At 38.0% G+C, this 14,353-nt stretch overlaps 1 protein-coding gene across 1 annotated transcript; it reads right to left on the reverse strand.

The window, feature by feature from the left end:
* Window positions 1-3,933: 3,933 nt before the first annotated feature.
* Window positions 3,934-12,392, reverse strand: LIN7C (lin-7 homolog C (C. elegans)). Its single transcript, XM_006864850.1, has 5 exons — window positions 12,356-12,392; window positions 8,201-8,319; window positions 7,860-7,931; window positions 4,655-4,864; window positions 3,934-4,089 (listed from the first exon to the last, which is right to left on the reverse strand). The coding sequence occupies exons 1-5, from the start codon at window positions 12,390-12,392 to the stop codon at window positions 3,934-3,936; spliced, it is 594 nt and encodes a 197-aa protein (XP_006864912.1).
* Window positions 12,393-14,353: the final 1,961 nt, after the last annotated feature.

The following is a 14,353-nucleotide window of genomic DNA, read 5'->3' on the forward strand; positions in this document are numbered from 1 at the left end:
AGCATACTGTTTGCCATTTATAAAAAACTATGTCCAGATACAAATTAGTTTTGAAGCTCCTGTTAATTAATAAGCATGTGACTTGTTTTAGTTTTGTTCATATTTAACCACTAATGGGCCTCAAAAACTTTCAGGATAATGAAATTTGTGGCAATAAAAGTATAAAAACCAGACTTTTATCAGTTAGAAAATGCATAAACATACATTTATTCAGGAAATACAATTACTAGTACCCCTGATATTTCAATGATCTTTCCACATTATAAAATACTCACAACATGTATTCTCTTAAATCTATTCCAAGTCATGCTGACATTCTTTTCAGGTATTCTATTAAATGCTATAATATCCATTTAAATTGTAAACAAAGTTCTTAAGCCAAACTAGATAAGTACTTGAGTTAAAAGAACTTTGATAAAATTTAGAAGAGGAAAAAATGATCAAAAACAAGCAAAAAATCCCACATCTCTGAATCATTAAAACCCAAAGAACTAGGTCACTATAATCTAATATTACATTTATGGATGAAGTGATCATGTAAGAAAGCATATCATTATCAATGACAATATTCTTCATCTGCACTTTTAAACATGCTTCCTAAAATAGTATACATCTATTTTTTTTTTTTTTTTACAAATTCTAAAGGTGAAAAGAGGAAGATGACAAACATTAAAATTTTACATTTAATCTGTTGGCAGACTGTTTTTTGTGTGTGGCTTTTTTAAAAACAAATAAAGGTAGACTGTAATTACTTCCCACATAAGGAATGCCAATTACTAAGAAATCGTTGTTGTTGTTATGTGCCGTGGAGTCGGTTCCAACTCATAGCGACCCTGTACAGGGTTTCTAAGGCTGTAAATCTTTACGGGAACAGAAAGCCTCATCTTTCTCCCGTGGAATAGCTGGTAGTTTTGAACTGCCATTAGCAGCCTGATTTGTAAACACTACGCTACCAGAGCTCCTTAAGTAGATGCAACTGAATTAACTATGATATTTTCCAATAGAGTCCGTAATGATTCCAATATTGTAAAAAGGGTAAAACTAGTGATTATCAACTCAGAGTATCCATTAGAACTTCAGAAACCTTACAAAATTAAGTGTCTGGCCTCATCCTGATGTTGTTAAGTGTTGGTGAGTCAGTTCAGACTCACAATGACCCTGTCTAGGGTTTCTGAGTGGCTGGTAGGTTTGAACCACCGACTTTGTAGTTAAAACTGACACTGATTGATTGTATTATTTTGCAGCTCCACACCAGGACTCCAGCCCCATCCTAGACATTACAATTTAGTTGGTGGGGGATGGAACCCAGATAGCAATATTGTTTCAAAGCTTAGCAGGATGTTCTAATATGGAGGTAAGGTTAAGAACCAAGGAGTCAACCCATTCTGAAATACTAAGAATCATGAAAACTGGGGAAGAAAGATAATTTATAAGTACGTGTAATTTACAAATCAAACATCTATCATACACTTATAATGTACCATGCTATGTTCATGAATCATACATTTGTAAGATAAAAACTCCCTTCATTCCTCTCTAGACAATTATCATACATCTTTGCTACTACTGAATAGTGAATTTTTCTATGGTCAGGTTTAACATTCTGGAATACACTGAAAACTGTATTAGTACAAATAAATTACTGCTACTGAGGAGTCCTGGAATGGTACTGTGGATTAATGCGCCAGACTGTAAGGCTGTCTGAATTGCAAGGTCAGTGGTTCAAGCTCACCAGCTGCTCCTCAGAAACCCTATACAGGGTCGCTATTGGTTAGAATAAACTTGACAGCACTTAACAACTCAGGCCTACTAGTAGCAAATAAAACTACTGTATTTGGTTCCTTTAAACTTTTCTCATTTTAAAAATTATAAATAGGTGCCAACCCACACAAAGAACAGATTGTAGATTACTGTGGAAGAAAGAGGAAAAAAAAAAAAAAGCTTACTCAATAAATTGCAACACTAGATAATATTTAACTTGGCTGAAAGTTTTAAAACAGCTGATATTGAACCAGGAAGCTATAATTTATAATGATATGCTGACACACCCTTAGAAATGATTGCAGCTGTAGCTATACTAAAATAAAATTCTCCAGGGTTCACTTACCCTGTAATGCAAGAAGAAGAGCATAACAAATTAGTTTTTTAATATGCACTGATAACCTCTCTTTAATATATAAACCTCTACAACAAATATCTCTAAAAATCTTACAATTAAATTAAGTCCATAATTCATCTACACTATTTTGGTCTCAACACTTTAAAAACATGAACTAATTTTGAAAATATACAGTAACAGCACAATCTTATTAATAACAAGCACATTTTGTGGTAGACGAGACACATTCAACCATGCAATCCAGTGCTCAATACCTACATGATAAATAACAATGCTGACTGACTTTTTGTTTCTGAAAGATCAGTGAAAACTGGAATAAGCTTTTAAGACTCAGTGCTCACAACATGCAGGAAAAGGTATTCATTTCTATTTTTCCTGAACTACTGTTACAAAATGCCCACTTTTTTATACAGGGTAGATAATTATGCCAAATCCCTTACATCTTTTATAATCCATTATCGTCTTTTTTTAGTAACCACCACTCAAATTTTAAAAACCGTACAAATTTTTCTATAGATTGTGACTAAAAATGAACGTCATCTATTGGATTTCAGCCTCTAAAAAGACCTGCCACAGTCATCACACTAATAGCTGCCTTTTAGTAAAACAGTGACATCCAGTGGACAAATGAAGTCATGTAATTCCCATCCGTAGAAATGAATCGTAAACAAAGATTGTAGTTTTAATATGAATGAGTTCCTACTCATTTTGACAGGGAGCCTGCAGATTCTTATGAATAAATCACCTCATAATTTCTATACATCTTAAATACACACTTTATTCTTCCTATATAAAATCAACGAGCTAGTCAAAGTAAGTAATTCTTGAGATTAGTTGAGGTTAAAAGAATTACTTTTCTTCTTTGCTTCCACTATTCCTCACCAAAACTAACGGAATCATCTTTAAGAATGAAAGGATCAAAATATAAAAAATCTATTTAAATGAAAATGATGAATAGCACTTAAACATTTTGCAAAAGGTGAAATTTGAACGTTTATGCATTTGTAATTTATGATATATTAGTGAATATAAATAGATAGAAAGGGATGTAATCAGGAATGTTAACAATCAAATTACATCCTTTTACTTCACTGCTTTAGTATTATGAAAGAATACATATTTTAGTAATGATTGCTTCAGTGTTTAAAAACTTACTTTTACAAATCAGTACAAATGAATATTTATTACACATTATGCTTAAATAAAAGTAAAAAACTTCCATTGGGCTGAATTATGATTTACCATCGATTATATATATTATGTGTTTGTTCAAAAGTACAAAACGCAGCAGTGATGCTAACAACAACAGCGATGTTAACAATGACTGCTGTAGCTGAGATTTTATGTCTAATTTCTTGGAAAACAGTAAAGAAATTTCAGAAGTTTAAAAAAATAGAGTAAGCGAAAAAGAATTGGAGAACTGTTATTCTGAAATAAACAGCCAAATGAAGAAAGCATTTTTTAAAAAAAGATTTAAGAATGTAAAAGTACATTTTAATATTAAAAAAGCATTTTTAAAAATCTATAACAATTTTATGACAAAATCTGCATTTGAAAAAGGCCTGTAAAAACAGCAGGGCAGAACTGCCCTCATCACCTTTTACTTTTTCTTGTCAGAAAAAAGTGTATGCATCTCTGGAATCATAAGTGATGTTAAAATAGGCATTTATAAAATGGCAACAAGGAGGATTCATGGGAAGTTTATGTTTTGTTTTGTTTTTACAATCATTGGCATTGTGGCCATCAGTAGGTCACAAGCAAAACTTCTCCTGTTAAAAAGCAAAGTGGAATAGAATATACAGTTTTGAACCGCATTAGGTCTGTTGCCTGCGTTTTGCTGATCTCATTTTTTCAAAGCGTGACTCCATTTCTTCCAGGACTTTGGGTGTGTATCGTACGACTAATTTAACCTTTCCTTGAGCTGCTTTCAGAAGTTCTACAGCTTTTTCATGATGTTCCCCTTCAACGCTCTAGGAAAAAAACACAAACATGCAATTAATATCTAGCCTTTGTAAGTAATTAAAAATAAAAACATATTTGTAACACATACCAATAAAATACTCCAATGTTGTATCAGTTCAGCAATATAAAACTAGATCTGCCCTTATCATTATTATCTGGCATTATTCATTTAGACATTCTTTGCTAAATCATATCGTGTGCACTGGTTTATAAGTTCTAAATAATCAGTATACCAATCTATATTTTTTACTTCACTAAGTCAGAAGTAAATTGAGCAACTGCCATTCACTCTAATAGACCAAAATGAGAGCAGACTTCTACTTTAACATTTTCCTACTAAAAGCCTAATTACTTCATAATAAACACATTAAACATTTTGCTATAGTTTACACTGCAAATAAACAGAAAACACTTTTAAGTTCTTGTAAAAAGTACAATAATCACCCTAGGATGCACTCAGATTTCTAAACTACAGAGTTTGGTTTTACTCACCCAAATCCACATCTCTGTAACTCAAATACACCCCCAAGTGGACACAACAAATTACTACAAATAGAAATATAAAATCCGTACCACTCCATTAACGGAAAGAAGTTGATCTCCTCGTTTGAGGCCCCCATGCCTATCAGCAATTCCACCTGGAATTATTCGAGATATATAGATGGGGGAGTTTTGTTCTTTGCCTCCCATAATATTGAATCCAAGGCCCTCTTCTGTTTTTGGTAGCTCAACAACCCGAGGATGAGAATGGCCTTCACTGGCAGCAAATGCAGCGACAGTAGCCTGAAAGAAAATGATTCATATTCAAATATGATCTTTGTGCACCTCAGTTCTACTTGTCTCTTTCTAAAAACTACTTTTGAGTCACATGGTTTTGATGTTTAAATGTCCACAAATGTTTTTTTTTAAAGATGACTGGAAAGAATACCCTGGAATTATACAGAAGTGTTAAGATTTCTCAGGTCACTTCTAGTCTATTCACTGCCTAGAACTTCTGCATGGCCTTGTGTGTACAGCATCTGGTAAGCAGGCTTGGTGGACAGATGAACACTGTGCACATTAAAAGATGTCAGCAGACTTACGCTTTGGGTGGTTAGCCCCATGTATTCAGGGGTCTGCCTCTGTGCAGGGCACATCCCACATCCCACCTCTCTATCCTACGTGGACATGTCCCTACAAGGTGTCATTCTGACTGCTATATTATTTGTACCATATATTAATGAATAATGCAGACTACAAATAACTTGTAAGTTAATAAATAACTCAATATTCAGAAAATGAGGCCAAAGTAAATGCTGTTTTCTTGCTATAGTTAACTACCACAGTGCATGAGCAAAAACAGAAGAGAGGAGGAAGGAAACTGAAATTTGTTGAAAATCTACTATGCTCCAAGGTTTAGAGGAGAACAGAACTCCGCCGTTGTTGTAAAGTGCCATCGAGTTGGTTCTGACTCACAGCAACCACTGCTTATTGTATGAAGCCACTGAGCTACGAATTATGGAATGATGGCCCTCACAAATTCAGTAAGCTACGCAGGTCATACAGCTCTGGAATTAGATTTAAATTTCTATAGCTCAGACTACACTCAGGTGCCATATTTCTATTCAACAGACTCCAATATTTCCTTTGGAGAGTGAGAAACTGTTGTAGATTGTACTGTATCGTCCTATTAGTCAGAACCCTAACTAACCCTAACTGTATCATTCTATTAGTTAGAATCCTAATCCTTATACCTGCAGATGTAATTTTACTAGGAAATATGATTCTTTGTTATAATAAGAAGGAAACTCAAGCGTAGGTTGTAGTGTAAATCTCATCACATCTGACTTACAAAAAAGCAGATTAGACACAGATCCAGTCACATACATGGGAAGATAAATGCCAAGAGAGGATGCCAAGGAATGCTGGGGCTACCAACAAGGAAGAAATCGCTAAGGCCAATACCCCAATCTAGATTTTAGCCTATATAACTATTACAAATCGGGCTGCTAACCTCAGGGTCAGCAGTTCGAAACTACCAGCTGTTACACAAGAGAAAGATGAGACTTTCTGCTCCCGTAAAGATTTACAGCCTCAGAAACCCTGTACAGGGTCGCTATGAGTCAGAACCGACTCCACGGCACATGACAACAATTATGAGAACATAAATTTCTGCTCTTTAAAACCACCCAATTATGGTATATTTTTTAATAGCAGCAGTAGTTACCTATGACACTAACCCACACTAACTCTTAAAAGACAGAGCAGAACTGATTCAATGGCATTAACAACAACAATGACTAATTCCAGTATAATCCCCTTTCGCTGATATTTATTCTAATCACATATGATGAACACTGAGGTGAATGTCTGAATTCTTTGAGACAAACTCCTGAAAAACTCCATTACTGTCAATTCGGACTCATAACTACTTTATAGGACAGAGCAGAACTGCCCCAAAGCTGTTTGTTTGTCTCCTATGGTGCCCCTGGTAGGTCTGAACCAAGTAGTCAAGTGCTTTAATCACCACACCACCAAGGGTCCTTTGAGGAAAACCAAAAACCAAACCTACTGCTAGTGAGTGAATTCAAACTTAGAGCGACACTATATAGAGCTCCTAGCCTGTGAATCATTATGGGAGCAGGCAGCCTCATCTTTTCCCCATGGAGTAGCTGGTGGGTTTGAACAGCTGACCTTGAAGTTAGCAGCCAAATGTTTCTCCTATAACACAATTAAGGCAAGGTTTCTTTTGAGGAAAACACTGGTAGAGAACAGCACCCAAACGTGCTACCTGAAGTTCTGGAGACATAATCTAGTCTAAGCAATATAGCATAGATTCAGAGTTAAAGCCAAGGAGAGAAAATACAGGCTCTGGAGAAAAGACCAGTCTGGGGGTTGCTCATTAGTTACTGACTTTTATGGTCTGAGACAAGGAATCCAAGTTTGCTTTCACAGTTGGCCTCATCTGAGACCTTAGAATTGTGATTAACATCTATATATAATTCCAGATGTATAACATATACAGCACAATTCTGTACTATATATGCAGATTTTGAAGGAGCATAGTAGTGCTGTGAGTTAGCCTGATAACCACAAAATTAGGGTTCAAACCTGCTAGTCGCTCAGTAAAAGATGAGGCTGTCTGTTATAAAAATGTGTCAGACACCCTACATAGGGTCGCCATGAGTCTAAATTGACTTGAGATCACTGAGTTTTTCTGTAAGATTACCATCAATTGTGTAAAGTATGTTTTTAATGCATTATCTAAACTTTATAAAATCTTCTACAGTGGTGGTTTTGTGCTGTGGAGTCGGTTCCAACTCACAGCAACCCTGTACAGGGTTTGTGAGGCTATAAATCTTTTCCGGAGTGGAAAGCCTTATCTTTCTCCCATGGAACTGTTGGTCGTTCTGAACTGTTCACCTTGAGGTTAGCAGCTCAATTCATAACCACTATGCTACCAAAGCTCCTTAAAGTTTTCTACAGAATCAATTTTTTAGATATCCCATCATATTACTTGATAAGTTTAGTGTATCTTTAAACATACTTTTTTAGTTTCCAATATAAGCCTACTATGAATCTAATAATTGCATCTATATCCTGATGTGGCACTGTACGGATAAGCCTTGGACTGCTAACTACAAGGTCAGCGATTCAAACCTACCAGTCCTCCTTATAAACCCAATACAGGGTCTCTATGAGTCAGAACTGACTCGACGGCACATAACAACAACCACATCTCTTTTGAACGTCTAATCCATTAAGAATTCTCTCACTTTTAGGAAATGAACAAACTTACTTTTGCAGTTGCATTAGCTCTCACTTCAGGACTGCTACTGATGTCCACAGTCTCATAGACATGTTCGTACACCTGTAAAAGTCAGAACCACTGTGACTTTACATTTTAAAATTTCAGAAAACATACGTCTGAATTCTTTTTGAGGTGAACGAATGTTAAAATCTTTGCAAAGTTACATATTTTTGTAAATAATTTTTTGATCAGAAATCCCAAAATTGACAAGGGTAATCTTTAATGCTTTCTAAAGACTATTTCCTTAAAAAATTCTGGACCCATATTTCAGGGTGTTATCTTACGTAATTTGTTCTGCTTTTTCGTAAATGGTAATCTGGTTTACTCACCTCTCTTACAGCGTTGCAGAACTCACTCTGAAGAACTCTTTGTAAAGCCTGAAGTTTTTGTGGTGGTACCTCTCCACTCCTTTGTAGTTTTTCCAACAATTCGATTGCTCTACAAATATCTAGAGTTAAACATACATTGATATATAATTTCTGCAGAAAAGTCTCTAAATACCTATGTAACACTGTGTGGTAGGATTCATTCCTCAAGGATTAACAAGAAATATGTAGAAGATGAACAAAAAAGTTAAAGAGTTTGGGCATGTGTGCATGGATATGTTAGGAAGGCGGCTGTATGTATGTACAAGGAGGGTAGGAATGTAAAAACTGAGACAAATGCTAAATAGATTAGGGAGAAATACTGGTATCAGAGAAATATAAAATTTAGAAAATAATAGTTTTGAGACTAGAAAAACTGAAAACACTATGCAAGATTATTACAGAAAAAGACGAGGGCAGAAATGTGAGACACATAAACAATGTACCGCAACAGTATACTGACAATACCATCAGGAGCTACATAGTCAATAAAAAATTATCATTATTAGTAACCAAAGCACTAAACAGTACCAACCACCATGCGCTAGTGAAATCACTGTGCTTTGCCAAAGAGAAACATGATACATAGGTAGATACAACTTGCCACTGGCAAAGGCAGTGAATAAAATTAACAACTGAATAAAATTAACAGATCTGTTTTCAATTCAGGATCATTAACAGGGTGTTTTAAACAAAACAAATTTAATCAAATACATATACTTACAAAATAGAAAAACAAAACAATTAATTTTGTTATTCTGGTTTAAAAAATAGCTGTGTGATCTTGGACAGGTTATTTAACGTCCATATGTGTCTGCTAGGAGTCCTGGTGTTGCATTGTGGGTTAATGCGCTGGACTGCAAAGTTGGTTTGAAATGCAAAGACAGTAGTTCAAGCTCACCAGCCGCTCCTTGGAAACCTTATCCTTGGAAACTTTATACAGGATCGCTATGGGTTGGAACCAAATCAATGGCACTTAACAACGACAATAACAACAACAAATGTCTCTGCTAAGGGGTTCCTGGTAGCCTAGGGGGTTACGAGCTGAGTTGCTAACCAAAAGGTTAATAGTTCTAATCTACCAGCTGCTCCGCAGGAGAAAGATGAGGCTTTTTGCTCCAGTAAAGATTTACAGCCTCACAAACCCTATATAGGAATTGACTCCATGGCACACAGTCACCACCACGTCTCTGCTGGAGTCCTGGTGTGGCACTGCAGGATAAGCTCTGAACTGCGAACTGCAAGGTTAGTGGTTCAAACACACCGGCCACTCCCTGGAAATACAGGGTTGCAATGAGTTGGAACCAACTCAACACACTTAACATGTCTCCAGCGTATCCACTGTGAAACGGAAATCACAGTACCGTCCTCGAAAGTTACATGACAACTGAACCAATATAGGGAAGTGGGTCTGGCATATTCGAGCATAAATGTTACATTGGCATCAATTAATCATAATAAATATTAAGAGCCAGTATCCTGGTGTGGTGCTGTAGAATAAGCACTGGACTGCTAACCATACGGCTGGTGGTTTAAGTCCATCGGCTGCTCCATGGAAACCCTACACAGGGTCACTATGAGTCTCAACCGACTCTATGGCACTTAACAATAACAAGCATGCCAAGCATTTCTTAATGTGAAGTCTGAGGAAAAGTGTTCATTTTATAAATGTCATAGTAGTGTCAGTGAGTGTTTCTAACTTTTTGTACTCCAGAAGGCTACAGTACTGATTATTCTACTACTTCTGTGCCTTCTTTAGACTTAAATAGAAAAAGTTATAAATGTCATATTATATTGAAAGACTAGAAAATTTTCTTTATACTATAGCCTTTTTGTTCTGCTGTGAGTGGGGTCGCTATGAGTCGCTTCTGACTTGGTGGCACCTGACAACAACAACAACATAGCCTTTATGTTTACAGACAGAAAAGTAGGAATAAATGTAATGAAAAACAGTAGATGTTTCAATTTCAAATAAAAATGTGATGTTAGTTGCTGCCGAGTTGGCACTATCCCACAGCAATCATGTATTGAGAGCAAGTTTTCCTGTGTCATCTTTGTAACTGCTGGTAAATAAAAACCGAAACGGATGCTAGTCAAATACAATGGAAACAAATCTCCACTCTGACTTTCAGCACCAGGATGGCTGATAAATGGGACTGTTAGTTCATCAATTATTTTGGTCTATAAAGTTTTAGTATAGAAACCATATAATATTTTGATGATTTAGAAGGCACTCGGGATCTTGATCAAGAGCACCAATTTTACACCGTAAAATACATAGAACTGTTTGTGAATAAAGTTTGTTAAAAAAAATTCTAAACAAGTCAGAATTGATATAATCTGACTTCCTTATCCTACTAAATGACTACCACTAGTAACTCATCCGATTATTTATACATATATATATAGCTTCTCTTTTGCAAGTGAAAAAGATGAAAAAAAAAAAAAACAAAAAACTAGGGAAAAAAAGCCCCAACCAAGTCATGACTACCAAAACTAAATGTCAGATGTGAAGTTCCACATTATTTTGTGCTGTACTTAAAAATACAAAAGACTGCCAACATGTTACAATCCTACAACTAGCTTTCAAAGAAAAACACCTACTCCTGCTAACACCAAACAGATTTGTTCTCAGCTATAAAGCACAGTGCCATTGTACTGTGGAGGAAGATGTCACAGTCTTAGGCCTAACTTAGAAAATCTTCCCAAAGTAGCTACTCTTCTGCCAAAAATGATGCTTTAATTAATAGCCTGGCAGGCTGCAGAGAAACAATCTCATTTAAAAAGTGGCTTCCAAACGTTGAACACCATAAGGAACAATGTGAAGTGTGCACTTGAAGGCATGAGCAAAGAGGTTTCTTGAAGTACAACTATTCTAAAAATGTATTCCCTTCTTAGAGCCGATACTTAGCATTCAGACTGTAACTGCAAATGTTAATATTTGCAAGATAATTCCAATCTACATCTTAATTAACCTGGTGCCATCCAGTAGTGACTGTTCAAGAGGGTTGTTTTTTTTTTTTCTCCACGGGACTGTAAGAAATGCCTGGCTTTTCTATTGCATTGCTACTGGATAGGTTCCAGCCACCAGCTTTCAGGTTAGCTGTTGTTAAGTGCCGTCAAGCCGATTTCGACCCATAGCGACCCTGTACAGGGTTTCCGAGGCTGTAAATCTAGTCTAGTGCAAACTTTTTGCGCTATCCAGAGAGCTACTTTGTTTATTATTAGTACTCAAATTGTTTATTCTCCACTCCGTAACTCTATCAATAACTTGTAACACTGTCAAAAGCACACTCGAAACAGTTTGAAATAAAAGGATTTCAGTAAGGAAAAACAGAGTGTTGAACATCTGTAGCAGGGCTCTGGAAAACATGTAATCAGGGATTTTCACAAGCTTTTTGTTCTAAACAACTCAGCAAACAACTTTAAAAGGTAAGCAACCAACAACGTTAGCATCTGTAGGGTTTGTATAGAAGGAATAAGATCGCAACCTTAAGTACTTTACAATCTACCACTATTCGACTTAACCAAGTTATGTAACCTGCTTTCCAAGAGCAAGTCAGTAAAACATCTACACCGGACCTGGGAGGGGCACTAAAGGCAGGAAATACCCCATCCCAAACACAAGCGAGGGATGAAAGTAATGGGATTTGTGACTGTGTAAATAAATGGGACTCTGTGGGAATGCACTGTGTCCGGAATGTGTGCGACGTATCAGTGAATGCAGGGACATCGGGTTTCGGAGCGCACGTACAGAGGGAGTGTAACGAAAGGCGGCGGTGTCCTCCGTACGAACTGGGTGTGTGATGTTTACTTGTCAGGTTTACACGTATCTGAACGCCACGTCGGCTCTGTCCACCGAGACAGCGGATGTATGCCATGTGTCTAGGAATGTAGACAGATTGTGTGACTGTGTTATGGCCTAAGAGAGCAGAGGCGGGGTCTCGGTATCAATTCAGAGATCGCAGGGGCCCTCCCCAGAGCCCGACGCAGCGACGTCGGCGATCGCACCGTGACGGACCGCCTGCTTTCAAGGGTCGGGGCCTGGACCTCCCCTCCGGCGACGCGACACACTGCCATCCCCTCCACCCACCTCGGTCCGTCCTCGGCGGCACTCACCCCTCTCCAACCGCACAGGTTCCCCCAGCGCCGCCATCTTCTCCCCTTGCCCGTAGACCCACAGGAAATGACGACCGAGAAACTTCGGTGTTGGGCGGGACCTACTCCGCAGGGCACGGATCAGCTAGTATCGCGAGAACGAGAGGTGGTGGACCTGAGGCTTCAGAGCCGCGGGGTTCCAGAGCTTGTATATCTAGTACCTCTTGTCAGCTGTCTTGAGGTTTTTTCGGTCCTCGGGTCTCGCAAGATCGATTACTCTTTCTTCGGTATTCAAGCTACAGCCTACCGTCTTGGCCTCGCGTAGAATAGCTAGGAAGTCTGCGCTTCGAAAATGCGTGACCATTAGCGGCTTTGCCACCCTGGACGGATTACCCTCTGTGGACCTTGGTTTCCCCCAATCCCTTCCATTCGTAAACTATGGAATTACGTGTCTTTGAGGTTCGTAAATGAGATATTGAAAATGAACTGCTTACGCATAGCAAATTTTCTTCGTAGTAGCAGTTCTGTAATAAAGCCAACACTTGAATCTTCCTTACAAATCTGTTTTCGATTAGTATGGTGCATACAGATCATGAAACAATCTAGGAGAGGCGGAGAACAAAGCGTTTCAGAACATCCAGAAGTAATCATTTTAAAAAACGAATCCAAAATCTTATATCAATGAAGTTTTATAAAGCCAGTAAAATTCTTGATGCATTCCAGATTCCTTGATGCATTGGAGTCCTGGTGTGGCGCTGTCAAATAAGCACTGGTCCTTAAGGTCAGTTTGAACTGCCAAGTCAGCGTTTCAAACTCACGAGTCAGTCCATCCTCGGAAACCCTGTACAGGGTCACTATGAGTTGGAACCGACTCGATGGCACTTAACAACAACAAGACTACTTTGAAACTTTGCGGAATGAAGAAAATTAGTTACTAATTTAAATGAGCGTAGTGGTTACGAATCGGGCTGCTAACCTCAGGGTCATCAGTTCCAAACTACCAGCCGTTCTGTGGGAGAAAGATGAGGCTTTCTGCTCTCATAAAGATATACAGCCACAGAAACCCTGTACAGGGTCGCTATGAATCAGAACCGACTCCACGGCACATAACAACAATAATTTAAATGGAATGCTAATTTAGCCAATATTCACATTCTACTTTGGTAGAGATGTGGCAATCAGCATCTATAAAATTTTACAGCCTTGGAAACTGTATGGTGCAGTTTTATGCTGCACTATGGGAGTCCTGGTGTGGCGCTATGGGTTAATGCACAGGACTTCAAGGTTGCTTTAAATGTCAAGGTCGGCGGTTCAAGCTCACGAACCTCTCCATAGGCTCACTATGAGTTGGAGCTGACTCCACGGCACTTAACAACAACAACAACAAAAAATAGGAGTTCTGGTGTGGCACTCTAGGATAAGCATGGACTTCTAACCACAGGGTTGGTGGTTCAAACACACCTGTTGTTCCTTGAAAACCCTATACAGACTTGCTGTGAATTGGAACCAACTTGACGGCACTTAACAACATCATAGGAGTCCTGGTGTGGTGCTGTAGGATAAGCATTGGACCACAACGTAGGTTTGAACTGCAAGGTCAGAGGTTCAAGCTCAACAGTCACTCTTTGGAAACCCTATACAGGGTCACTATGAATCGAAAAACTTGACAGTTCTTAATGGCCACATAGGGTCACTATGGATCTGACTAGATTGCATGGCAGTGATGGGTAGATTCCATTCACCTGTATGGAAGCACTAGGCTGTGTTGGCATTGAGCTAAGTGTTTTCATGTACAAATTTTAGACATTTAATTACAGCATTATTTTAACATACTGTTGGTGGCCTTGGGTCCATCCTTTCTATCCAACTGTTGTTAGGTGCTGTTGTTCACAACTCATAGGGACCCTGTATAGGGTTTCCGAGGAGCGGCTGATGAGTTTGAACCACCGATCTTGCGGTTCAAACCAAGCTTTTGCTTATTCTACAGCGCCACCAGGACTCCTTCCATCCAACTAGTAA

This window comes from Chrysochloris asiatica, unplaced genomic scaffold (assembly GCF_000296735.1).
Source record: "Chrysochloris asiatica unplaced genomic scaffold, ChrAsi1.0 scaffold00072, whole genome shotgun sequence".
NCBI classification, from domain to species: Eukaryota; Metazoa; Chordata; class Mammalia; order Afrosoricida; family Chrysochloridae; genus Chrysochloris; species Chrysochloris asiatica.

What these genes read in the sequence shown, in the direction of transcription:
- LIN7C (XM_006864850.1), bottom strand. Translation starts at nt 12,392, where the DNA reads ATGGCGGCGCTGGGGGAACCTGTGCGGTTGGAGAGGG. An exon ending in GAGCTAATGCAACTGCAAAA is followed by an intron (nt 4,865 to 7,859) that starts GTAAGTTTGTTC and finishes ATTTTCTTTCAG; the next exon opens with GCTACTGTCGCTGCATTTGC. An exon ending in TTCTTTCCGTTAATGGAGTG is followed by an intron (nt 4,090 to 4,654) that starts GTACGGATTTTA and finishes TTTTTTTCCTAG; the next exon opens with AGCGTTGAAGGGGAACATCA.